Consider the following 26820-nt stretch of genomic DNA (forward strand, 5'->3'; position numbering starts at 1 on the left):
CTCCACACTTTCTTCCTTACCCACATCTAGTTATAAGTCAAACTCCTACAGATAACAGATTCTGTATACAATTTAGGAATATTTTCAAAATTAGCTTTATATTTAATCTTTGTAAGATTTCCAAATAACCTGATAGGGTAGAGAAACAGCCAGCTATCAATAATCCAGATAAACTTTCCACCTTACTGTTGCTACTTCAGATGGTGAATTATAGGTAGCTTCATTAGCCACCACTTCACTTTATGCAATGTTTAACAGCTCCTGATGGGTTAAATTAGCTCCTCTCCCTTGATTCCCTACCTCACACCTCCTTTGCCTATGAGAAGCATGAAGGTCTAAGTAAGTGACATAACCAGAATGCCATGTGGGTAATCACTAGGTATTATTACGCATGAATACAAATACATTATTTATAAATTCATTCCATAACTAGCATTTTTAACATGCTCAAAGCTAGTTATTTAATTTTAATAACTACACTAAAAAATAATTTATAACAGTAATTTGCATTATGAAACTCATATAGTATTTGGTGTTATAAACTTATTCCCAATGAAAGAAAATTCAAAGTGCTTCCATCTTGCTCCTTTTATTACACTCTGAACCACCTTTAATGTGAAATTAATGGTTAGATATATAAATGCAAGGCATAGCATGAGAAAGTCTAGGGGGAAAAATCTTCATTTTAATCCAGGTTAACAGTTCCAGTTAGCCTTCATCAGCAAATCACCTTTCTGTTTTGTTTTGTTTTTTTAAAGCAAATGTACAAATAATGGATAAGATTGACAGTTTAACTCTTCTTAACTGGCAATTAAGGTTCTAGAATCTCAACTTTTAAAGATCATTTCAAAACCAAAGCACTGATTTGATACACAAAGCATATTACAGATATTCAAATTTCAGATCTGGCTTTTGCTAGATATAGCCTACAAATGAAATATTTTTCCTTCCCAGATAATTTAATAACTTAAAATATAAATAACTATTATTTCCACTGAGTGAAGAATGTGAAAGTTCCTGTTATTAAAAAACACCATAGGGTTTGAAGGTTGGCAGTCATTTCATTCTATGGTGGGACAGAGACTAGGTTTTGTTTGTTTTCCATAATTATTTCACTTTCTCCCTCCATTTCAAAGTTGAGATTCACAAATGAAGTGGAAACCACTGTTTCAGGTTGATCTGTCTGAACAAGGGAATCAGCCTGCAGCTTATTCTGTTGGAACTGTCTTTCCGCTTCTTCAGACATCCTATTCTCTTCTTCTTCTTCTTCTTCCTAATAAAAGGGAAATGTCAAGAATAGTTGAAATATAAACATCCAAAGGAATAGTATTTTCTTACCTACTGTGGACTTCTTAGGTCTTGTCATTGTTTGTTTTGGAGACAGGACCTTGCTGTGTTGCCCAGGTTGGCTTTGAACTCATGACCCCCTTACCTCAGCCTCCAGAGTAGCTTGGATTATAAGCATGCACCAAGATGCCCAGATTTTTTTTATTTAAACCATAACTTTAGTGTCATACCAATTCAGTTAGATCGTTTATTAAGACATACCTCCCCTTCCCTAACTCTTCCCAAAATAAATGACTGTTGTAAAATATTTTAAGAAAGGTGAAGGTAGTCTTAAAACATGATCCAGCACAACTTAGCTTAGATGAGACCTGAACAAACTTTGATATGGGCTATATTTCTCTCAGATTAAGCCTAAACAAAAAGTTAGGTAATACTGTATCACTTTAAATTAGCGTGTCAGCCTGTTCAGTTGAATAGGCCAGTTCATACACATGATGTAACATTGTTAGTTTTCCTTTAAATATGTAATATACATATGAGGTAGTCCTTGCTCTCAAGTTTACAATCTAGTAGAGAAGTTAGGACTTGTGAAAATATTGGTTATTCAGAAAAGTTATAACACGTTTTTGTATAGAAAAATACATCATGAGTTTTTCAATGACCCAACAGTATTAAGGCAGCAAAAAAAATAAGTGTTACAAACATTCAGAAAAAGTGAATTTCTAGTTCTAGAACTACTAAATTAATGGAGGAGGTAGCATGACTAGACAGACAAATTCTAGTTTCTGTCCCACAACAGAATGAAATGACTACCAACCTTCAAACACTACTCTGCAGTATGGGTAAGGGTGTCAGTACAGAATAAGTAACCTCTTAGGAGGATTACTCTGCAGTTTGCGCAGAAATTAACAAGAGAGACCATTTAGGAGGCTATCACCATTGTCTTGATGAGGTAATGAGGCTCTAAACAACGCTTGTAGTGTTAAAAGTATTCATTTTTTTCATAAGACACATTTGAAACCACACAACAAATATAAAGTCAGCTGACATCTCTAGCCACTCCTCCATTGTATCCTATGATCAAGTGACAATAAATTATTATTCTTGCCATTTCCTCTAAAACAATGTATCTTCGTTCATTTATGCCCTAGTTTTCCCTGAACTGCTGCTCTCAAAAAGAAAAAGATTCTAGGGGCCAGCAGGTGGCATGGTGGTTAAGGCACTGAACATCCCCACATGGCCGACAATGGTTCGAGTCCCGGACCTGGTGGCTTGCTTTCTCACTTTCCTTCTCTCTATGTGTCTGATTTTCTCTGGTCAAATTTAAATAAATTAATGAATAAATAAAACAAATAATTCTTTTAAAAAAAGAGAATAAAAGATTCTAATATTATGTACTTGCCAATGAACACTAGGTGGTGTTCAAGCATTCTACATATTTTTTTTTAATTTGCCAGAAGGTACATGCACTAGCCAAAGAGAGACATAGGTAAAGTGAGAATGTACACCTTTCCTTCCCCAGGGAAATGGTCACATCTCAATTTCTTCTTTAGGATTTTGGGCACAAACACATGATATGTTTCTCAAGCTGCCAGGTCTGGGGCTCAAATCACTGTTGACCATGTGGGATCCAGCCACCTTAACCACCACACCACAGGCTGGTCCAGTTTTTTTGTCCTTCTCATTTATTTTTAAAAAAATTATTTTTTTTTTGGAGAGGTTTTTGCTATAGAGCACGTGTGCTAACCAGAAAGACAGAGAGACAGAAAGCGAGAAATCACCCCCCGAGAGGGGATGGCCACACCACAATCCCTTCTCCTCCATTCTCCTCTTGGGATCTTGGGCACACATGCACACGTGCCAGGCATGAGTTTAAGCCACCAGGTCCGGGACTCGAACTACGGTTGACTACATGGGAGTCCAGCGACATAGCTATTACACTTACTGCTGGTACCTATTTGTTAAAATCTATTCATTCTTTCATTTAGTTAGTTATTTTTTAATTTGGCCAGAAAGACACAGAGAGAGAGAGAGCGAGAGCGAGCGAGAGCGAGCCACCAAGTCTGGGACTCGAACTGTGATAGGCCATGTGGTAGTGTCCACAGCCTTCACCATGCCACCTGTTGGTCCCAATCCTTATCATTTTTTAATGTCAGAGGGCACACACAAGAGAGAGAAAGCACCTTACAATGGGATCTAATCACCCTGCAATTCTTTTTCCTCCATTTCTTCATCCCTTAAGGATCCTGGGTACATATGCACACAGACCCAGCAAGTTTTTAAAACCACTGGAGTCAAGGATTTGAACCATAATCAGCCATGTGAACTCTAGCTCCCTCCACACAGCACTTAACCACTTTACTATAAGCCAGCCCTAAATATTATATATATCAACTCTAATTGTAGGGCAACCCTGCACATGGATATTGAAGTCTTCATTATAAAGATAACAACACTTGGCCCAGCCTGATGGCACAGTCTAGCAAATAGAGTTGCAGTGCTGGAAGCCACATGGCCGACCATAGGTTTGGATCCCAAGGTAGGCTTGGAAACATGCCAGTGCATGTGTGTGTGTGCATGATCCTGATGAGCTAGAGGGCTAAGAAAAAGGGGATCATGGCATGATAAGACCCGCCTGAAGCTGCTTCTCACTTGCTTGCTTATGCACGTGCACTCACACTGTCATGAATAGAATAAAATTTAAAAATAGAAAAGTTAAAGATGAGAAAACTGGCCTAGCTGTGGTAGCATTCACTGCTAAGACCTCACTCCATGGCTTGTATCACATGGGATGCCTGGATTTGATGATTTGACTCCTGCTCCAACCTAAAAGGCTGGGCCCTTTGGCATGGCCTATAATCCCAGTAACTCATAAAGGTGGAAGCAAGAGTCTCACAACCCAAGGCTATCCTAGACAGCAAGATCTTGTCTAAAAAAAAAAAAACGATGGGAGTGATGGTACATGCTTATAGTCCTAGCTGGGAGGCTGAGGCAAGAGGACCATCATATGGTGAGATCCTACCTTTATTTTTTTAAGAGTTATTTAATTTTTATTCATTATTATTTTTCAATTTACCAGAGAAAGAAAGAGTGGGAAAGTGAGAAAACAAGCTGTCAGGTCTGGGACTCAAACTGTTTGGCCATGTAGGAGGCCAACACCCAAACCACCACAACATCTGCTGGTCCCTGAGATCTTTTTTTTTTTTTTTTAATGCTATAGGATGCATGCGCTTGCCAGAGAGATAAGACAGAAAGCAAGTAATCATCCCCCAGGGGGGATAGCCACATTGCAATCCCTTCTCCATTCTCCCCTCAGGATCTTGGGCACATATACACAGGCACCCAGTGTGAGGTTTAAGCCACCAGGTCCAGGACCTGAACCACAGTTGACTACATGGGAGTCTAGTGACTCAACCATTATGCCATCTGCTAGTTCCAAGATCCTATCTTAAAAAAAAAAAAAAAGGAAGGAACTGTATCCCACATGGTTGACCATGGTTTGACTTCCAGACCAGTGGCTTAAGAACCACACCAGGCACATGTCCAAGATCCTAAAAGGAAAGAGGAATGGAGAAAAAAGGACTGTAGCATGACAATGCCCATTGGGAGGTGCTTTCTCTCTGTTGCTCTCTGGTGCACACACCTTCTGGCAATTAAAAAAAAAAAAGATGGAGGTTAAGTATCTCACCCAAGGTCACACATCAAATAGTAGCAGAGCTAGGTTTTGAATTTAGACTTTTTGGCTCCTGAACCCATGCTCTTGAAACTCCAGATCGTTATCATTCTTTAAAGCTAAATTCATTTCGCCAGCACCTCAAGGCCTCACTACTTCTGCAGATAGAACTGCCCTCATATCTTTATACCTTAATAACTGGCACATAAACATTTCTAGTACTTACAATTTTCTGTGCATCAAATCCATTCCAACTATATCTGGTCTATGTACCCTAAGTACAGAGACTGGGTCTTGTTTTTTAATCTTAAAATTAGAATAATACTCCAAAGAGAGATGTGTGAAGGTTAAATAATGCATATAAAGTACCTCAATAACACTACCAAAACTAATTTAGTTTTACATAGAGATGACAGGGAAATTCCAGTTTAGAAGAACTCTAAAATGTTTATTTAATTTGATAAATTAATGACTTGAATAAAATGCCCAGGATAAAGATGTTATCTTTGGGCAGCAAGAATATACTTAGGCTCATTATGCAACCCAGACTAAACCAAGAAAATGTAAAAAAGACACATACCTCCTTCTTCATCCGGTAATACTCATCAATGGCATATTGGTATTTTGGGGTGCTGATGCCCAAAACAGATGCAATCTTCTCTCCAAGAAAGTCACACACTAAAGATACAAAAGTTAAAAGACTCATACAATTCTATAAACATTTCTTGAGCACTTTCTTTCTACATGTAAAACAATGCAGGAAAATAGAACAGCTACACTGCTGCCCTCAAGAAACCTAAAAAGCTAAGCCTATTGGCATGGAGATTATAAAAACCCAGTATTCTCTTTGTACATATCTTCCCTGATTTCTAAAAGATGCACTAATGGCTCCTTTAGGATTTCCAGTAACAGTCTTTTCATATATCTCTATTGTAACACTTATCACCAGGTAATGCAATGAGCTTTGAGGACTGAGAGATGACTGGGCTGGGGAGAATGGTCATGTACTATAATGCACTGAGTGCTAGAGACTACGAAAGGTTTAGAGAGGTTAAACAACTCACCCAACCTGACAGATTCAAATTCCAAATCTAGGTTTGAATCTAAAGTCTATGTTCTTCCATTACATCAGATTGTCTAATATCTGATGAGTGCTCAGTAAATTATGTTAAATCTATTACTATTCATAATTAGCCACTATAAAAGCAAAAGCGATAAAAAGCTGTAAGGGACCAGGAGTTGGCGTAATGGCTATGTCGCTGGACTCCCATGTAGTCGACTGTGGTTCTTGTCCTGGACCTGGTGGGTTAAACTCACTTTGGGCACGTGTGCGGGCATGCCCAAGATCCCGAGAGGAGAATGGAGGAGCAGGGATTGCAGTGTGGCCATCCCCTCTGGGGAGTGATTTCTCGCTTTCTGTCTCTATGTCTCTCTTTGTCTTTCTAGCGAGCACATGTGCCCTTATAGCAAAAACCTCTCAAAAAAAAAAAAGCTGTAAGTTAAAAGTTAGAAGAAGGGGGAACCAGCAGTTAGCGTAATGGCTATGTCGCTGGACTCCCATGTAGTCGACCGCGGTTCGTGTCCCGGACCCGGTGGCTTAAAACTCACGCCGGGCGCGTGTGCGTGCGTGCCCAAGATCCCGAGAGGAGAATGGAGGAGAAGGGATTGCGGCCTGACCATCCCCCCTGGGGGGGGATTTCTCGCTTTCTGTCTCTCTGTCTCTCTCTGTCTTTCTAGCGAGCACATGTGCCCTTATAGCAAAAACCTCTCAAAAAAAAAAAAGCTGTAAGTTAAAAGTTAGAAGAAGGGCCCAGCAGGTGGTATGGTAGTTAAGGCACTGGACTCCCACATGGCTGCCTGCAGTTTGAGTCCTAGACCTAGTGGTTTGTTAATCACATGGGTACATGTGCACACGTGCCCAAAATCCTGAGAGGAAAGTGGAGGAGAAGGAATTGAGACATGGCCATCCTCCTCTCGGGAATGATTTCTCACTTTTCCCTGTCTGTCTGTCTGTCTCTACGGCGAGCATACACACCCTATGGCAGAAACCTAAAGAAAAAAAAATTGGAAAAAAAAAACTTTATGAATTAAAAGCTGTATTTAAAGTTAGCATGATTAAGTCATAAGTTGATAATTCATTTCCTTCAAGTATTGCTTAGTTATATGTCAGTGTAAGAAAGGAAATAACAATATAAATGAACTATAACTACAGACTAAGCAGTGAGACAGAATGAGAATACCAGTAGGAAATCAAACGACAAAAAAGAAAATAGTTGCTAATAGAAAGGGTTTGAGAACATTTAAATCATATCTAAATTAATAAAGCCATTTTTCATTTTTTAAAAAACACAACTGAAAGCTGGAGAATGTTTTAATTCAAGTACAAGTTAGGTTAATATTTTCCAAAGCTAGCTAGCTACTCAGGACAAAGTTATCAACTCCCTATTGTTTCTCCTTCATTTTGGAAACATGCCATTTGGCAAATCTCCCATTCTTAGAGCATATACAATATTCAAACAAAAATGCAATACCTGAGAGGGTTGATGTGGCAGCCCGAAGCATATAGAACCATAAGTAGGGGCCCCAGGTAAGTTTTGTCTGCAACAAAATGTCAGGTTAGCAATACTCACACCTAAACTCATTTTATGTATGGGGCCAGAATGAAGTACAAACTACATGATAGGCACATATTCTGCAGGAGTAATACAAACACTTCAATCCAATAAAAAATATTATTCTTTGAGAGAGAACTCCGTAACATTGTTAAACTAACTCATATAACTACCACTACCTTAAGCCTATGGGGGAAGAAAAAAAGAATGATGCTACTGAAAAGGAGTTGGTAAATCACAGTCTGAATTATTTTCAAATTAATAATCTTGGATCTTTCTTTCTCCTGTCTTTTTTTTTTTTTAATGTGCTATAGGACACTTGTGCTCACCAGAAATAGCAGAGAGCAAGTGAAAGAGGAATGCCACACAGCAATCTTCCATTCACTACTCAGGATTTGGGCATGCACGTGCACGCACACACGAAGTGTTTTTCTGTTTTTTGAAGAATTATTAATTTTATTTATTATTATCTTTTCATTTGACCAGAGAGAGAGAGAGATGGAAAGTGAGAAAGCAAGCTGCCAGGTCTGGGACTCGAACCATGGTCAACCATGTCAGAGTCTAGCACCTTAACCACCATGCCACTTGCTGGCCCCTTGTTTTTGTTTTGTAGAGAGATTTTTGTGATAGGGCACATGTTCTCGCTGGAAAGAGAGAGGGACAGAGAGAAAGCAAGAACTCGTTCCCCAGGGGGGGATGGCCACACCTCAGTCCTTTCTCTCCTATTCTTCTCTTGGAATTTTGGGCACACACTCATATACACCCGCTGTGAGTTTTAAGCTGCTGGGTTGGGACTCAAACTGCAGTTCACTATATGAAGTCCAGTGACATAACCATTACACCATCTCCTAGTCCTCATGGAGTATTTTTCAAGCCACCAAATTCAGAACTTGAACTGTGCAGTAAACTGTGTGGAATTCAGCAGCCTCAACAACCATATCACTGCTGGCCCTCTTTCTCCTGTTTTGCTGCTTTCTCATCTTCACTGTTCCTAAGCACACCACCAGAGAGTATGTGCAATGAATACAAAGGGCCTTAAGGAATCATGAGTCTGACACACTTAACGTTTTGTGGGTAAATTAAGGTTCAAAAAAATTAAGCAGGATAAGTAAGGCTATATCAAATAAGTTTTGTTTTGTTTTTTTAATTGCCAGAGGGGTGAAGAAGAAAGCACCCCTCAAGGGGGTACAATCCTTCATTCTCCATTCTGGTGGGATTTGGGGGCACAGACACACAAATGCCTGGCATGTTTTCAAGCCACTGCACCCAGTCCTTGGACCGCCTTCAGCCACATGAGATCTCGCTTCCCTTAGCTATTAGGCTCTGGGTCCAGTTCAAATGAGTTCTTATTATGAGAAAATAAGGGGCAAATAAGTGACAAGATAACTTTTTTGTATCTTTAAGGATTAAAAAGAGCCACAGCATATAACCCAAAATAAGCTCAGTGTATATTTGGCAGGCTAGGACCATCGGCAGAATGCATACCTGCACAGTTAATCCTGGTTCGGTAATTCTACACATCCACTGCACATCTCTCAGGAAACCTGTTTTGTGTGTCACATTGAAATCTGCTTGCTTTCCATGCCTTCTGATGGACCTTCACCACAGCTAGTCAATCTTATTTCCCTCATAAATATTCTTTCTTTGTATATGTTTTTATTATTCCACAGATAGTGTCAGAACTCATATAATTTCTTTGACTTGGACGAACTTCTTTTCTCATTAATGGCCAGCATTCCATCTGCTCAGTGAAACTTTCCTTGATTTTTCTAGTTTGCACACAGAACTCCTTTTCCTCTGCATTTTATAGGACATGGAGGATATCTAAATAATTTAAAATTAAATTCATTTCTTTCTTTTTTTTTTTTTTTTAAGAGTTTCTTGCTATAGGATGCGTGTGCTTGCTGGAGAGACAGAGACAGAGAGAAAGAAAGCGAGAAATGGGAGGATGGCCACGCCACAGTCCCTTCTCCTCCATTCTCTTCTAGGGATCTTGGGCACGCACGCACATGCGCCCGGAGTGTTTAAGCCATCGGGTCTGGGACTTGAACCGCAGTCAACTACATGGGAGTTCAGCAACATAGCCATTATGCTAACTGCTGGTCCCTTTCTTTTGTGAAGCATGTAAAACAGATGATAGTTTGCCCCCGAGGATGAAACTGGTAATACAGGCATGCTTCATCATACCACCATTTTTATTTAATAAAATCTATAATATAGAGCCTATAATCAATCAAATACATTTTTTTTTCTTTTTTAAAAAAATTATGCCAGAGGGCACATGTGCTTACAAGAAAGAAAGAAAAAGAGAGCGAGTGAGAAGCACTCCTCCCCAACAGAGGATGGTCACACTGTAATCTCTTCTCCATTTCACTCTTTCAGGATTTTAGGCATGCACACACACCCAGCATGTTTTTCATGGGTCTCGAACTTGAACTGCAGTTAACCACATGGGATCCAGCCACCTTAACCATCACACAACTGGGCAGCCCAATCAAGCACATTAATAAGTGTTTTAATATTGCTTCCAAGGAAGGGAAGAGAGAATCTTGACCACAAGTATCCTAGCTAAGATACATTAACGTGCATACGGGCATTTAAAAGGCAGAACAATAATACTATTAAGACTGACTAGATGGGAGAAAGCAGAAGAAAATATATAACACATTTTTGCTATGAAAAGCAGGTATGCCTATTTTTGTGATGGTGTGCCTGAAGACATAGAAGTAAGTTCACTCCTTTGTCTCTACTCAGGAACGAATGTTGGGACCAGCAGTTAGCGTAATGGCTATGTCGCTGGACTCCCACTCCATGGTTCAAGTCCTGGACCCGGTGGCTTAAACTCACTCTGGGCGTGTATGCGTGTGTGACCAAGATCCCGAGAAAAGAATGGAGGAGAAGGGATTGCGGCGTGGTCATCCCCCCCTGGAGGGTGATTTCTCACTTTCTGTCTCTCTCTGTCTTTCCGACGAGTGCATGCGCCCTATAGCAAAAACCTCTCAAAAAAAAAGAATGAATGTACAAGAAAATAAATAGATGCAAAGATATACTGTATATTACTGACTCTCTAGATCAAATCTACTACATCTAATATATTCATAGAAGGATGATTTCTTATGTAGGACTAGGGTTACTTTAGGGACTATTAAGATGCTCTGAGTTTATGGTTTAGAGCAAATGGGATAGTGGCAGAAGCATAAGAAATGGTGCCAATTTCTATGATGCATAATAAATGAGAGGGCCAGGAAACCACTTAGAAAGAGTATAGGTGTTCTTTGAAGAAAATACACATATTATTTCTCAGTGGACCCATTATCTTGAGGTTGTTTTCAGAGAGAATAACTGCTAATGTTAAGGGTATGACTACCTGGGGCCAGCAGGTAGCATGGTGGTTGAGGTGCTGGACTCCCATGTGGTCGACCACAGTTCAAGTCCTGGACCTTGAGGCTTGCTTTCTCACTCTTCCTTTCTGTCTGTCTCTCTCTGGTCAAAATTGAAGAATAATGATAGTAAATAAAAATTTAAAATAAATCTTAAAACAAGATTCTTTTAAAAAAAGGATATGACAGGGCCAGCAGTTGGCGTAATGGCTATGTCACTGGACTCCCACGTAGTCGATCGCAGTTCGAGTCCTGGACCCGGCGGCTTAAACTCACGCCAGGCGCATGTGCCTGCGTGCCCAAGATCCCGAGAGGAGAATGGAGGAGAAGGGATTGCGGTGTGACCATCCCCCCTGAGGGGTGATTTTTCACTTTCTGTCTCTCTGTCTCTCTCTGTCTGTCTGGTGAGCATACACGCCCTATAGCAAAAACCTCTCCAAAAAAAAAAAAAAAGAGGATATGACTACCAAAGAACTGAACCTTTCCTAGAACTGGGGAACTAAATAAAGATTACTGAATAAAATTTATCACTAGCCCACACAATCATACAAAATGATTTTATAGGTCCTTTTGTCTGGATACGGACTTTATGGAATAAAAAAGACAGGTGGTTCAAGAGTTCACACTGGAACCCTGCCACCACTGTCAGCATCACTACCTCCACCACCATCCCAGTAATAGCAAAATTGGGACAAGGTCTTCGGTCTTCATGACCTTTTATTCACTGCATTAAACCTCAAAATAATTTTTTCTCTCCAAAAATTAAATAACCATCTTTTCCTTTCTTATCAAGAACTGCTATTGGGGTTGGCAGGTGGCGGGGTGGTTGAGGTGCTGGACTCCCACGTGGCCAACCACAGTTCAAGTCTCAGACCTGGTAGCTTGAAATTCACAACAGATGTATGTGCATGTCTGCCAAAAATATTGAGAGGAGACTGGAGGTCTAGGTTTTTGCAATGAGGTGCATGCACTCACAGAAGACAGAGAGAGGGAAAGTGAGAAATCACCTCCTCAGGGGGATGGTTATGCCACAATCCCTTTTCCTTCGGTCTCCTCTCAGAATTTTGGTCATGCATGCACACACGTCTGGTGTTATTTTCAAGCTGCTGAATCTGGATCTGAGACCACACATTTGACCACATGGGATCCAGTGCCCTAACCCTCATGCCACCCGTTGGCCCAGTATTATCATTTTTTTTAAGAATTTTTTTTAATTCCTCCCTCCTTCTCTTCCTCTTTCTTTTTCTCTTTCTCTCTTTCTTTTCTTTCTTTCAGTTTGACCAGAGAGGGACAGAGAGAGAGAGAGAGAGAGAGAGAGAGGAAAAGTGAGAAAGTAAGCCACAAGGTGCAGGACTCAAAAACCCTGGCTGTCCATGTGGGAGTCCAGCACCCTTAACCACCACGCCACCTGCTGGCTCCCCAGTAATAACATTTTTAAAGTCAAATATAAAGTAATAATTCTCTACCCTGTTACTATGCTTTATTTTCTTCATAGTACTTTTCATAGCCTGGTAATCATAGTCTATGGCTGTTTATTTTTTGCCTTTCCATTAGCATATAGGGGCAGAAGTATATACTGCCTACTGCTGTATCAACCAGCACCTAAAACAATACCTATTAGAAAGTCAGTAAATATGTGATCGACTGGACTCTCAAAATAACTACTTCGAAGAGTAATATTCCTTTTATTAGAAGTATAGTTTGTCACAATTTTATTGTCATATCTTGTATAATTTAGAAATTCCTAAATTTCCTGTGTTGTCAGGAAAGTCACAACTCATTTTTGCATAGAAAAACATGGGAGAATAAGTCATGACTTTCCCAACCACCCAATAGCTGGTGAGGCACACAAACAACTCATATATGTCTGTGTTCTAATCAAAACTTTAGGTAGTATAATAAAGAACTGACAACTCCTAAGGTTTGAATAGAAATTCTCTTCATTATATGGTCCTTAATTCAAAAGGATTCAAATTTAATTCAAAGCACTCAACGTAGTCAGATGTGCCTTAAAGAAAACTGCACATGCTGTCAACTTTACACTGAAACACAAACTAGGAAAAATACTATTTCCTACCAAAATAATAATGCATAATTTTGTAATCAGAATATAGATGAGTTAAATCCCAAAAGGTCTCTTTTTTCTATTTGTAGGAAACAAATTAAAACAAAACCTACCGGATCAATAGTAGGTAAAACATCTTTCTTCTCCAGGCCATCAACTTCATCTTCATCTGTGCTATATTCTTCCATCGTTTCACCACTAACAAAGTGGATAACTCTCCTGGGGACTTTCTTCTTTTTTCCTATGATTCCCAGTTCTACATTTTCAAAGCCTCTTTCATTACTTACCTACATTAAGAATAAATTAAGAAAATGAGAGTTTCAAGTGAGATTAATTTTCTTTCATTACACATAAAAATTTGTGGTTGCTTTATTTTAGGGAATAAAGAAACATAATGCAATCATTGAACAGATTTTTAAAAAACAGATCATACACACAAGAGTATTGCATTTATATAGCTTAATAAGTAACAAAGCAAATATCTGTACATTCACTGAGGTTAAAAATGTATAAGAGAACTCTTATTTTTCATGGAAAATTTTGTAAAAAAAAAATAAAGTCAAAGTTTATTTTGATGCAAAAAAATGTAAAATCCAGCAGCCAGCAGGTGGCGTAGTGGTTAAGGGCACTAGACTCCTACATGGCCAACAGCGATTCAAGTCCCAGACTTTCTTACTTTCTTCCCCACCCCCCGCCCCCGCTCTCTCTTTGGTAAGATTTAAATAAAGAAAGAAAGTTAAATAAAATAATTCTTTAAAAAATTGTAAAATCCATGCAGTTTTTTTTTAAACTGCCAGAGTGCACTTGCAATCTCCAGAGAGAGAGACATAAGGAAAGGGAAAAATCACACCTCAAGGAGATGTGGCCATGCCACAATCCTATGTCATCCATTTCTGTATTAGTCAGGATTTGGGCATACATGCGCACATACCCAGCATGTTTTTCAAGTCACAGGGACTGGGCTATAAATCAGTCAGTCAGCCATGTGGGGGACCTGGCTCTCTTACCCACCAGACCACAGGCCAGCCCCACAGTTTTTAATAATGCACACTTTTTAAAGACCTTACCTAGGACTTAACCAATCAAACCTCCAGTCAACAGCTAATAAATCAAGCACCACACTTAAAGTCATAGTAATCCCAATGATACATAAACATGAAGACATGACGATTATCAATCATTTTGAAAAGTATGAGATGATTAATGTATAGTAGCAAAAGAAAATTCTGTATATACACATAAATATATATTACATACATAAAATTAAAATAATATTGGGTTGTTAGAAAAGTCATGACACATCTTTGCATGGAAAAACAGGAAAATATGCATGACTTTTCCAATAACTCAATAGCTTACATCAGGGATATTTCCAGTATATAGAGTTGAACTTAGCTATTACGAGAAAAATAAAAGTATTTCAGTTTAACTGTGAATGTTTCTTATTCTCTGAAGTCTTTTTTTTTTTTTTTCTTTTGCTATAGGGCATGTACACTTGCCAGAGACAGGTAGGAAAAGTGAAAAAAAAACACCCCCCAAGGGAATGGCCACAGCACAATACATTCTCCTACATTCTTCTCTTGGGATCTTGGTCATGTAAACACATGCACCCAGCATGATTTTCCAATCACCAGGTCTGGGACTCAAACTGCATAGTCAGACATGGGGGAATCTACCACCTTAACGTCGATGTCACCTGCCAGGAGTCTTATTTTCAATGTCTTACAGGGCCAAGCCCGTAATAAAAATAAATGAAGCTTTATAACAAATTGTAGACTATTTGGAGAATATATGCTCCAACTAAAGACATTTACATTGGGAAAAAAAAAAAAAACTTTAAAGCACTATATAGGCCAAATGAAACCTATTTGTAAACCAGCTCTGGAAAGCAGACCATCAGTGTTCTGCTGAACTTCCAGATATTTTAGTCAATAATATATAGGTGACAACAAAATTTTCTGATATTAAAAATTCTTTATGAATTTTTAAACTATAGTAGTGTATGGAATTATTTATTTCTTTAAAAAATTTTTTTTTACATTTTCTCACATTTACTTTACATGTCAAAAAATTTTTGCTCATACTCCACAGATCTTGACAGTTAATAAACAACTTTCAAAATTCAAAAAAAAAAAATTTAAAGATAACTTTCAAAGTATTTGTTATAATTTTGTTTGTGATTCTATAACAACAGAGACAATATGGTTTTAAACTATTTTTGAGAAAATGTCATGTCAACTATTCAAACTGTTGAAAAGTACACACCCAGCACGTAATTCACACCGTCCCAATTCAGCTCTGCCTACCAAGTATTCTGTGGTTTACCATCTGCTAGCAAAGATCAGTCTCTTTGTCTACCTTCAAAGTTTTCCTTAAGGTAATCCTCTGGTTGTGGCTGCTCTTTTGCAATCTCTACAGATTACAATGCTGGGCTGGAAAAGTCCAGGTTATTTTATGGTACAAATTCTTTCATATGGCTTCTCTAATCCTCTCTCACACGTTTTTATACTGCCAGTCAACCTTTCCAAGAGTTTCTGTTGGCTTTCGTGAGATCTACCTTAGTTCCATAGTTTTCTGGTCTTATCTTTGGATATGACATTCCAGTCAAAACCCTGGCAATAATGAGTATTTCCAATTTCTGATGCAAGGCAACAGATATCATTGAGCTTATGTAAATACCATTTCTGCCACAAAATTAAGAATATTCACAAGTATTTTCTAATTCCAGAGGGTCAGGAAGGGAGAAAAGTTTATGTTTCAATTTCAAAAAACAGACAAAAACCATTTAACAAATTGCTGAGCCTATCAACAGCTCAAAAGAAAGCAAAATCCTCAGGAAAACAAAGCATAGTAAAAAAAATCAGTAATGTTTCAGTCAAGTCATAAAATTCTATTTCACCAGTTCAGTCTCATGTAATTAATCTCTCTTCTGTTGAATTTGCAGTGTTACTGTGGTCTAATCTTTCTGTTTAAATCCTAGAAGTTAACATTCAACATTATTATTGATATTTCCGGACTTGTCCCTAGCATTAAGTTGGTCGTTTTCTTTGTTGCTTTTTGTTCTCTTATTTCTCTGTGTCTTTAGTTTTCCTGGTAAAACACTCCCTTCAGAACTTTTTTTTTAAAGTTATTTACTTAATTTTATTTATTCATTTATTTTAATTTGACCAGAAAGATATATAGAGACGGGGGTGGGGGGGAGTGAGAAAGCAAGCTACCAGGTTCAGGACTCCAACCACAGCTGACCATGTGGGAATGTCCAGCACCTTAACCACTATGCCACCTGCTGGTCCCATCCCTTCAGAACTTCTTGAAGAGCTGATCTGATATTGGTAAATTCTTTCAGGTTTTGTTTATCTGAAATGTTTTTATCTTTTCTCCCATATGAAGGTTAATCTTGTCGGACATAGTATTCTTGGTTGAAATTGTTTTTCACTTAATAATTTGAATGTTTTTCCCCATTCTTTCCTTGCTCACATTGTTTCCAAGGAGAGGTCTGCTATTAGCCTAATGAGATAATCTTTTCTACGTTACCTGATTTCTCTCTTGCCAATTCTAGTATCTCTTCTTGTCTGTGGATTTGGCTAATCTGGCTATGATGTGCCTTGGAGATCTTCTTGAGTCGTTGAGCTGAATCTATTAGGGGTCCTTTGTATTTCCTGGGTCTGGAAATGTGAATGCCTCTCTAGGTTTGGAAAATTTTCTTCTAGGATTTCATGGAATAGATTATCAATGCCCTTATTAGTTTCTTCAACTTCTGGGATACTAATTATCCGGATGTTTGGGTACTTAATGGTATTCAGTATTTCTCATATATTTTACTCATATTTTGGGTTATTTTCTCAGTCTTTTTGGTGATTTTTCTAGGTCAGAGGTTTCATATTCAACATCTGAAATTCAATCTTCTACATGGTCTAATATCCTTTTAATACTTTTAAGCAAGGTTTTGATTTTCTGTATTATAGCCTTCATGTCTAACAGCTGTTTGATTCTTTTTTTATGGAGGATATTTCTTTTTTCAAATTGTGAAAGAACTTCCTCACCTCCTGGAATTTGTCTCTCATCTCTCGCATCTCATTTAGTCACTGTAATACTAAGAATTCTTTTTTATTTTTTGGAGAGGTTTTTGCTATAGGGCGCATGTGCTCACCAGACAGACAGACAGAGTCAGAGAGACAGAAAGTGAGAAATCACCCCCCAGGGGGGATGGCCATGCTGCAATCCCTTCTCTTATATTCTCCTCTCAGGATCTTGGGCACGCACACACACGAGCCCAGTGTGAGTTTAAGCCACTGGGTCCAGGACTCAAACCATGGTCGACTACATGGGAGTCCAGCAACATAGCCATTACACTAACTACTGATCCCAAATACTAAGAATTCTTTATCAGACATTTCCATGTGTTCTATTATACTGTCTGTGGATGATGAGTTGTTCTTTGCTCTTGAGTGAGAGATATTTTCTTAGTTTCTCATATTTCTTATGCCTCTGCAGGCGTTTCTGGTCATCTGATGGTTTATAAATTTCTTCCTAATTTCTTGGAATTAATTTGAGCGTTCAGAGCTGTGTGGGAGGAAGCCATCCACAATCTCTCTGCAATTCCATTTCTCTGATGCTCACCAAGCAACCTGTGCTCTTGACTTTGGAACTGGCATTACAAAGGCCTCACAGTTTCTAAGGAATAGGTGCACCTGGGCTGAGCTGCAGGGTTTCAACTAAGTTCAGAGGCATGTGGAAGAGATGAGCTGTTCTCTCTTTGCATCTCCGTACTTCTCCCTGCTGCTCACTCCGCAGTCTCTCTTCTCTGAATTTTAGTCATTTGGTGGTGTATTCACTTTTGGCTGATTGCTTAGAGGTTTCTGGAACTATAAGATCATGTGCCTCCCTTTACTAAAAGGTATTTCTGTGACAATTTTGCTCCTCTACTATGTTTTGTAACGTGGTATTCACAGAGATTTTGAGTTCAGGTTTATAAAGAGGAGTTTCTTCCTTCAGGTAGCAGATTCAGTAAGAGTTGAGGATTTCTATGACCCTAAAAGTATTCAGATGCTTGGCTACTGTGCACTCAGGCCTGTCTAGACACTCAGTCTGTGGAGGCTGAACAGCAGAGAAAGTAAGGTTAAAAAAAAGGAAAACAAAAAGAAAATAAAGGGGTTAAAAACAAGATAGAAACAACCAAAAAAGGAAAAAAAAATTTTTAAAAGCAAAAAATGAAAAACGTGCAGTGCATACACGTCAGGACACACCTCAGATTTAAATGGCTTCTGAAATCAGCAAGTGAAAGGAGAGGTCAGAGGTGAGAAGTATTTTAAAAATTAAAAAAAAAAAAAAAAAAAGAGGGGCCAGCAGGTGGTGTAGTGGTTAAGGAAACTGAATGCCCACATGGCTGACTGTGGCAGCTTGCTTTCTCACTTTCTCTCTCTCTCGCTTTCACTCTGTCCCTCTCTGATCAAATTTTAAATAAATAAATTAAGTTTAATAAAATTAAACTTAAAATTTTTTAAACAGAAAAAAAATTGAGAGAGACAGAGAGAGGACAGAGGTTACTCTACCTGAGTCTTTTTGGGGTCTGGTAGATGGGGTTTAGAGCAGAGATTTAGTCACCTTGGTCCCCGAACACAGCAGGACACACCTCAGATTTAAATGGTTTCTGTTTGAGTTTTTCTGGGGTCTCAGAATTTTTTTTAAGAGAGAGACTCGTGCTATAGAGCACATGTGCTCACCAGAGAGACAGAAAAAAAGAAATCACCACCAGGGAAAATGGCCACAGCTCAATTCCTTCTCCTGCATTTTCCTCTTGGGATTTTGGGCACACACACACACACACACACACACACACACACCCTGGTGTGAGTTTTGAGTCACAGAGTCCAGGACTTGAACTATGACTGACTATGCGGGAGTCCAGTTACATAACTATTACTCCATCTGCTGATCCCACATGGAATTCCAATTACAACCAAATTTCTATTTTTTAAAGAATTGTTTAATTTTATTTATTCATTTATTTTATTTAATAATTTATTTATTTATTTTAATTTGACCAGAGGAAGACAGACACACAGTGAGAAGGAAAGTGAGAAAGCAAGCCACCAGGTCTGGGACCTGAACAGTGTGGTTGGCCATGTGGGAGTGTCCAGTGCCTTAACCATCATGCCACCTGCTGGCCCACCCAAATTTCTCTCATAGGGAAATACCAATTTCATCTCATACTACCATTTTCCAAATTCAAAATAATATCATCGGGAAAGTCATGTGTGTTTTTCTATGCAAAAATGCATGACTTTTCTGATGACCCAATTGTTCACCCAAGCCACCTTTCTTTTATCCACTCTTCTCCACCCGACCTTTCCAGTCCCTGGGCACCTACAGTCATTCCTACCTAATCTCACATTTCTCTATGAGATAAAATTTGGCTTATGGTGGTCCTGACAGTAATATTTCCTTTTGGATCATGGATTTGCTTCTTGGATCCCGTAATTTCCAATGCAAAGGAAAGCCCATAGAGCTTGATTAGATCTCCAGTCATCACATTAACTGGAAATATCTAATGCCAACACAAAAGTCCTAGCTCATATGGAGCCTGAATCTCTCACAGGATACCACCTGATTTACCCCACTCCACCCCCATTAGAACAGATGCAGCTTCTTGCTGCTCCCTCTGGCAATCTCTCATTGGCTTAATTTTTCCTTTCTAAAGACACAGGCAAAGAAGAAGGAATGTCTCTCATTGGCTCAACTACTTTATCCTTAGACAACTTTACCAATTCGAAACATTCTGCTGAGACTTAACTAGTATAAAGTCTCCACTAATTCTGACTCTTCTTATATTTATCCTAAAAGATTTTTTAAACATCTACAAAGGGTGGGACCAGCAATTAGCATAATGGCTATGTCGCTGGACTCCCATGTAGTCAACCACGGTTCGAGTCCCGGACACAGTGGCTTAAACTCATGCTGGGTGCATGTGCGTGCGTGCTCAAGATCCCGAGAGGAGAATGGAGAAGGGATTGTGGCGTGGCCATCCCCCCTGGGGAGTGATTTCTCGCTTTCTGTCTCTCTGTCTGTCTCTGTCTCTCTGGCAAGCACACACACCCTAAAGCAAAAATCTCTCCAAACAAAAAAATCTACAAAGGGAAAGACTGAGACATAGTTCATGTTTTTCATTCCAATACCAAAGTTAGATAAGTATAAACAAAACTATGAATAATATTCTCTACATATAATACTTAATTTAAAATGGCAATTTGTTCCAATCATCACATTTCATATAAAGATTTGTATTAAGGAGACCTTTATTTAAGGCCTTCCTTTTAAAGGTTTGACATTCATTTTTTTTAAAGAATTATTTTATTTAGCTTTATTTATTTATTTTAATTTAACCAAAGAGGGAGTGAGAGAGAAGGAGAGGGAGAGAGAGGGAGGGAGGGAGAGGGAGAGAGAGAGAGAGAGAGAAAGTAAGCCACCAGGTCTAAGACTCCAATCACAATTGGCCATGTCGGAGTCCAGCATCCTTAACTATGCCACATGCCAGCCCCAATATTAATTTTTGATATAATAAAACTCAAATTTCACATTTATCTTCATTGGTTTTTTTTGAGAGAGATTTTTTGCCAAAAGGTGCATGTGCTTGCTGGAGAGACAGAGAGACAAAAAGTGAGAAATCACCCCCCGGGGGGGATGGCCATGCTACAATCCCTTCTCCTCCATTCCCCTCTTGGGATCTTGGGCACGCATGCACACTCACCCTGGTGTGAGTTTCAAGCTTCCAGGTCCAGGACTTAAACTGAGGTCCTTCAGGTTTATCATCTTAAGCAGGGGTCAATAAACTTTTCTTCTAACAGCCAAATAGGTTTTGTGAACCATACAGTCTCTGTCACCTAAACTTTGCAAAAGCTACAAGGAAAAAGCCACTTGTATGAAAACTACATGATAAATAGGTATAGATGTGTTGTAATGAAACTGTACATAAGGGGCCAGCAGATGGCATGGTAGTTAAGGCACTGGACTCCCATATGGCTGACCACGATTCCAGTCCCAAGTCTGGCAGCTTGCTTTCTCATTTCCCCCGCCTCTCTCTCTCTCTCTCTCTCTTTTTTTCCCTCTGGTCAATTAAAATAATAATAATAATGGGGCCAGCAGGTGGTATGGTGGCTAAGGACACTGGACTCTCACATGGCCAACTGCAGTTTGAGTCTCAGACCTAGCAGCTTGCCTTCTTACTTTCTCTCTCTCTGACTCTCACTCTGTCTCTTTCTGGTCAAATTTAAATAAATAAATAAAGTTAAAATAATTCTTTATAAAATAATCATTACCAAAAAAGTTAAATAAATAAGTAAATTTTTAGAAAATCGTACATAAATGGACTATTTGGATCTGGCCCTTAGGCTGTAGTCTGTCATCAGGAAACAAAATTGGGGGACCAGCAGATGATATAATGGTTACCTCACTGGACTCCCACGTAGTTGACCGCAGTTCAGGTCCTGAACCCGGTGGCTTAAAACTCACACCAGGTTGGGTTGTCTGCATTTGCCCAAGGTTCTGAGAGGAAAATGCAGGAGAATGGATTGTGGCATGGCAATATACCCTGGTAGGGGTGTGTGATTTCTCACTTTCTGTCTCTCTGGTGAGTGTGCACATCTCTCTAGAAAAAAAACAAGATTGGGAAATTAAGAAAACTGTGAGGGGCCACAGGTGGTGTGGTGGTTAAGAGTGCTGGACTCCCACATGGCGAATTGCAGTTCAAGTCCTGGACCTGGTAGCTTCTTTCTCACTTTCCCTCTCTCTCTCTCTCTCTCTCTCATCAAGTTAAAATAAATAAAGTAAAATAAAATAATTCTTTAAAAAGAAGAAAACTGTGAAAGATGGGACCAGAAGTTGGCATAATGGCTATGTCGCTGGACTCCCATGTAGTCAACTACAGTTTGAGTCCCGGACCCAGCGGCTTAAACTCACACCGCGTACGTGTGCGTGCATGCCCAAGATCCTGAGAGGAGAATGGAGGAGAAGAGACTGAAGCGTATCTATCCCCCCTGAGGAGTGATTTCTTGCCTTCTGTCTCTCTCTTTCTTGCAAGGGCATGAGCCCTATAGCAAAAGCCTCTCAAAACAAAACAAACAAAAAAAATCCCACAAACAAACAAACAAAAAACACTGTGAAAGGGGCCAGCAGGTGGCATGGTAGTTAAAGACACTGGACTCCCACATGATTGATCATGATTCAAGTCCTGGACCTAGCAGCTTGCTTTCTCACTTTTCTTCTCTCCCACTCTCATTCTCTCCCTCTCGGGTCAAATTAAATAAAATAATCATAATAAATAAAGTTGAATAAAATAATTCTTAAAAAAAAAAGAAAACTGTGCAAGACACTTTATGACATGTAATGAGGTAGGAGGCAGTGAAGCGAGGCACTCACAGGTAAAACCAATCAGAAAATAATTTGGTACAAAATTTCCAATAATTATAAACAAAAATGACTCTTTGAATTTTCCAAAATGTTTGATTTTTACAATCAATAAACCCATAAGTAAGAAACTTTTCACTGCCAATTAAACAGATTCTTTCTTAACGGGTCCAGCAGATGGTGTAATAGTTGTCGCTGGACTGCCACATGGTCGATCGCAGTTCAAGTCCTGGACCCTGTGACTTAAAACTCGCATCAGGTGCATGTGCGTGTATGCGTGCATGCATGCCCAAAATCCTGAAAAGAAAATGGAGAAGAAGGGATTGTGGTGTGGTCATCTTCCCAGGGAAGGAGGGGTGATTTCTCACTTTCTGTCTCTCTGGCGAGCACACATGCCTACGGCAAAAATCTCTCCTAAATAAAATTGAAAAAAAAAAAAAAAAGATGCAACGTCAGTAACATTTTACTCCATTTTATGGTTAACTGCACTATAAATCTGCTTGTTTCTCAGGACCTGTTTTTAATTACCTGTTTTTATACTCTTGTATACTCTTGTAGCACCCAGAACTTCCGTAAATACTTACTACACTTGGAATTTCTTTAGTCACCTTTCCCAACTAGGGAGACAGCAACATGGTGGTAGGGACTGCTGTATCCCAGCAGTTTCTGGGAGAAAGTAAGCATTGGTAACAGAGGAGCTAAATAAATGAATAACATTGACTTTTTTTTTTTTTAAAGAGGTTTTTGCCTTAGGGCATCTGTGGTCACTGTAGAAGACAGACAGAGACAGTGAAATGGAAAGTGAAAAATCACCCCCCAGGTAATGCTGACCTTTTAATTCCTTCAATAAAATTGAGGCTAAGTTTCTGGTTAAGTCTACTCTGAGAAGAAGTTGCTGGCTACAATGTCGTAAAAGGTACTGAATGGCATGGTTAGAGACTAATTCTAAATATAGCCCAATCTCCAATCTCATAATTACTCCCTTCCCTTCAGGACAGTTGGAGTTTCTCAGCTCTGACAAACTTGGGAAGGCATAAAGGATGGCAGCCTCTACCTCCCTCCAGATTTCCACATATCCCCTAGCCTCTTCCTTTTTACTGTGCTCAAATTCATGGACATAGATCTGGAATTTTCATACAAGTTTCTGCTTCAGGTATGTCAACAAGAAAGCAAAAAGTGCAAATAAAAAACAGTTCATATTTCATAAACTCATTTGTGTTTAACAGGAAAGAAAAGATACTGTATTGGGACCAGCAGTTAGCATAATGGCTATGTTGCTGGACTCCCATGTAGTCTACCGCGGTTCAAGTCCCAGACCCGGTGGCTTAAAACACACTGGGAGCGTGTGCATGCATGCCCAAGATCCTGAGAGGAGAATGGAGAAGGGATTGTGGTGTGGCCATCCCCCCGGGGGGGTGATTTCTCACTTTCTGTCTCTCTGTCTCTCTCTCTCTCTCTCTCGGTCCGGCGAGCACCTGGGCCCTATATCAAAAACCTCACCAAAAAAAAAAAAAAAAAAAAAAAGATAATGTATGCATAGAAAATCCTGGAGACATTACACCAGAAATGTAATAATTATTTGGAGGAATGAAGACTCAAGGGCTGAGTGATACTATTACTTCCTGCAAGTTTTTACTTTTGCTCTACAGCCCTCTATTGTTTAAGAATTTTATTTATTCATTCACTCATTCATTCATTCATTTATTTAGGAGAGGCTTTTGCCACAGGGTGCGTACGCTCACCAGAAAGACAGAGAGAGACAGAGAGACAGAAAGCGAGAAATCACTCCCAGGGGGAATGGCCACGCCACAATTCCTTTTCCTCCATTCTTCTCTTGGGATCTTGGACACACACACATGCGCCTGGCATGAGTTTAAGCCACCGGGTCCAGGCCTCAAACTGCGGGCGACTACATGGGAGTCCAGCAACATAGCCATTACGCCATCTGCTGGTCACAATATTATATTTATTATTTTTAAATTAAGGACACAAAAAAATACCACTAAACCAAAACAAACACAGATACCTGGTACATAAGTACATGCATGTTTACTTTGCTACTAGAGAGATTTGAAGCTGAAGTAGTGATAAAAACAATTCTAGTACCTCCCCCAAAAAAGGGGAATGGAAAAGCACACCAAGCACTGAGGACTTGAAAGTTTCAAGTGTATCTGTCAGTCAGTAGCTGGTCTCAAGTCAACTGAAAATCAGAAGTAGCTCTCTAATCAATTAGTGGTGTTCTCCTGAATTCCTTCTTGCATATTATCCTCTTCTTTTTATATAGGAGAAAAAAAAGAAAGAAATTTCATGTAGAGACTAGTATGTGGAAAAGTTTTTAACTCAGACTACCTCTCATACTGTAAGAGCCATGGTCACAGCATAGTTTTTTAGGGGAAATGTCTTATCAACATTTAGGTAAAACATGAAGCTACAGAAGTCTTCATTTTTTTCTTTTTAAAAAAATTATTTTATTTAACATTATTTAGATTTGACCAGAGAGGGACAGAGAGAGAGGGAGAAAGTGAGAAAGCAAGCCACCAGGTCTGGGACTCAAACAGCAGTCAGCCATGTGAGAGTCCAGTGCCCTTAACCACCATACCACCAGCCAGCCTCCAAGGCTTCATTTTCATGGAGGATGGGAAGATTTCTACACATGAGCAACTCGGGGTTTTAACAGCTGAAATTATTTACTCCCAAGGAGATTTATGTTAAAGCAATTAGTTTTACTTTGGTAGGAGACCCTAAACTAATTTTGACTGCCAAGTCCAAAACAAAAAACATCTCCAAACTTTACCTAACTCCCTAAATCTCTGTTGTCCTCTACAGCAACTACCACTCACATGTGTCTAAAGTGCACTTAAAATGTGGCCAGTCATGAGCCAGCAGGTGGCCTGGAGCAAGAGGTACTGGATCCCACAGGGCCCACAGGACCCAGCAGCTTGAAAGTCACACGGGATGTAAGTGCATGCATGCAAGAAATCCCAAGAGGAAAAGGGACTATGGGCCTGGTCATCTCCCCCACCCCCACCCCACCTCACCCCCCCACCCCCCTGGGGAGGGGGCTGATTTCTCATATTCCCTAGTCTCTCTCTGGTGAGTGCCCATGCCCTACAGCCAAAAAAAGAAAGAAAGAAAGAAAGAAAGAAAGAAAGAAAAATGTGGCCTGTGGAAACCAATACACGCTCTAAAGAGTAAAAAACAAATAGGATTTAAAAGATTCAGGAAAGACTCAAAGGAGAATGTAAAATACCTCATTAATAACATTCACATTAATTCTGTTAAAATGTTTTTTGATAAATTCAGTAAAGTGAAATATTAAAACTGATATAATAGCTTTCTTTTCACCTTTTTAATGTGGGTACTGGAAAAATTTCCATTACATTTGCGATGCAGTTCGCGTTGGACCGCGCAGCTCTGGGCCTCAGTTACCGCCTCGGTAAAAGAGGGTAACACCCACCTCGTGGGGTTGTCATAGGGCACAGTGAATTCAATAAAGCACCAGAACGCTTAGCATACAGCTGCTATTCGCTAACGAAGGGCAGATGCCAAGGCAGGCGCCAGCACTACACGGGTCTGAGTGTTGACGCCGCCGTCACCAGGCTGCGAGCTGCTCTAAGGACAGCCTTTCCCGGACTAGCCTTCCTTCTGTCGCTCGCAGGCAAGAAGCTGAAACATCGCTCCGGAACCCGACGCGGGCCCAGGGTCTGCAAGCATACAGCTGCTATTCGCTAACGAAGGGCAGATGCCAAGGCAGGCGCCAGCACTACACGGGTCTGAGTGTTGACGCCGCCGTCACCAGGCTGCGAGCTGCTCTAAGGACAGCCTTTCCCGGACTAGCCTTCCTTCTGTCGCTCGCAGGCAAGAAGCTGAAACATCGCTCCGGAACCCGACGCGGGCCCAGGGTCTGCAGCGCTGCCAGTGAAGGGGTGGGTGAGTGAGGGGCGCCCAGGCTGGGCGGAGACGGCCGGCCTTCCCCCAAAAAATTTCTCGGAGCAGCGCCAGGGGCCGGGTAAGGAGGAAGCCCGAAACCCACGTCCGGCCGGCGGCCTGCTCGAGGGCTCCTGGCCAGGCAGGCCAAAAGGACTGCCCGTGGACACCGAGGAAGGGAAGGGAAGCTCTCCTGGCCTCTGCACGCGGCCGCGCCTACCTGCCGCGCCGATTCCCCGACGCGGCGCCCGCCCCCCCCGGGGCTGCGACTGCTTCTCCTTCCGCTCGGCCCACCGGCTCCGGGTCCATCGTGGTCGCCACCGCAGGGCTGCTGGCGAGACAGAGGGTAATGGCCGATAAACCCACTTCCATCCTCCGCCTCCCTCCCAGGCGCTGGCGCAGCGCGGGGGTCGGGAAGTGGACTCACCGCAGCGCCCGCCTCGCGCCGCGCTCGGCCGAGTCACAGTGAGCGAC

At 40.3% G+C, this 26820-nt stretch overlaps 1 protein-coding gene across 1 annotated transcript; it reads right to left on the reverse strand.

Moving 5' to 3' along the window:
• Window positions 1–563: 563 nt before the first annotated feature.
• FAM177A1 (family with sequence similarity 177 member A1) lies at window positions 564–26764 on the reverse strand. The gene is made up of 6 exons (XM_027773401.1): window positions 26567–26764; window positions 21955–21961; window positions 13131–13304; window positions 7492–7558; window positions 5541–5638; window positions 564–1273 (listed from the first exon to the last, which is right to left on the reverse strand). The coding sequence occupies exons 1-6, from the start codon at window positions 26716–26718 to the stop codon at window positions 1067–1069; spliced, it is 705 nt and encodes a 234-aa protein (XP_027629202.1). The 5' UTR covers window positions 26719–26764; the 3' UTR covers window positions 564–1066.
• Window positions 26765–26820: the final 56 nt, after the last annotated feature.

This window comes from Tupaia chinensis, unplaced genomic scaffold (assembly GCF_000334495.1).
Source record: "Tupaia chinensis unplaced genomic scaffold, TupChi_1.0 Scaffold000350_1, whole genome shotgun sequence".
Classification (NCBI taxonomy): Eukaryota; Metazoa; Chordata; class Mammalia; order Scandentia; family Tupaiidae; genus Tupaia; species Tupaia belangeri.

Excerpts from the sequence above, each read along its gene's own strand:
- FAM177A1 (XM_027773401.1), bottom strand. The coding sequence starts at position 26,718 with ATGGAAGTGGGTTTATCGGCCATTACCCTCTGTCTCGCCAGCAGCCCT. Across the intron at positions 7,559-13,130 it reads TTTTACCTACTATTGATCCG|ACAAAACTTACCTGGGGCCC; the intron begins GTAGGTTTTGTT and ends ATTTTGTTGCAG. Across the intron at positions 1,274-5,540 it reads ATTACCGGATGAAGAAGGAG|GAAGAAGAAGAAGAAGAAGA; the intron begins GTATGTGTCTTT and ends CCCTTTTATTAG.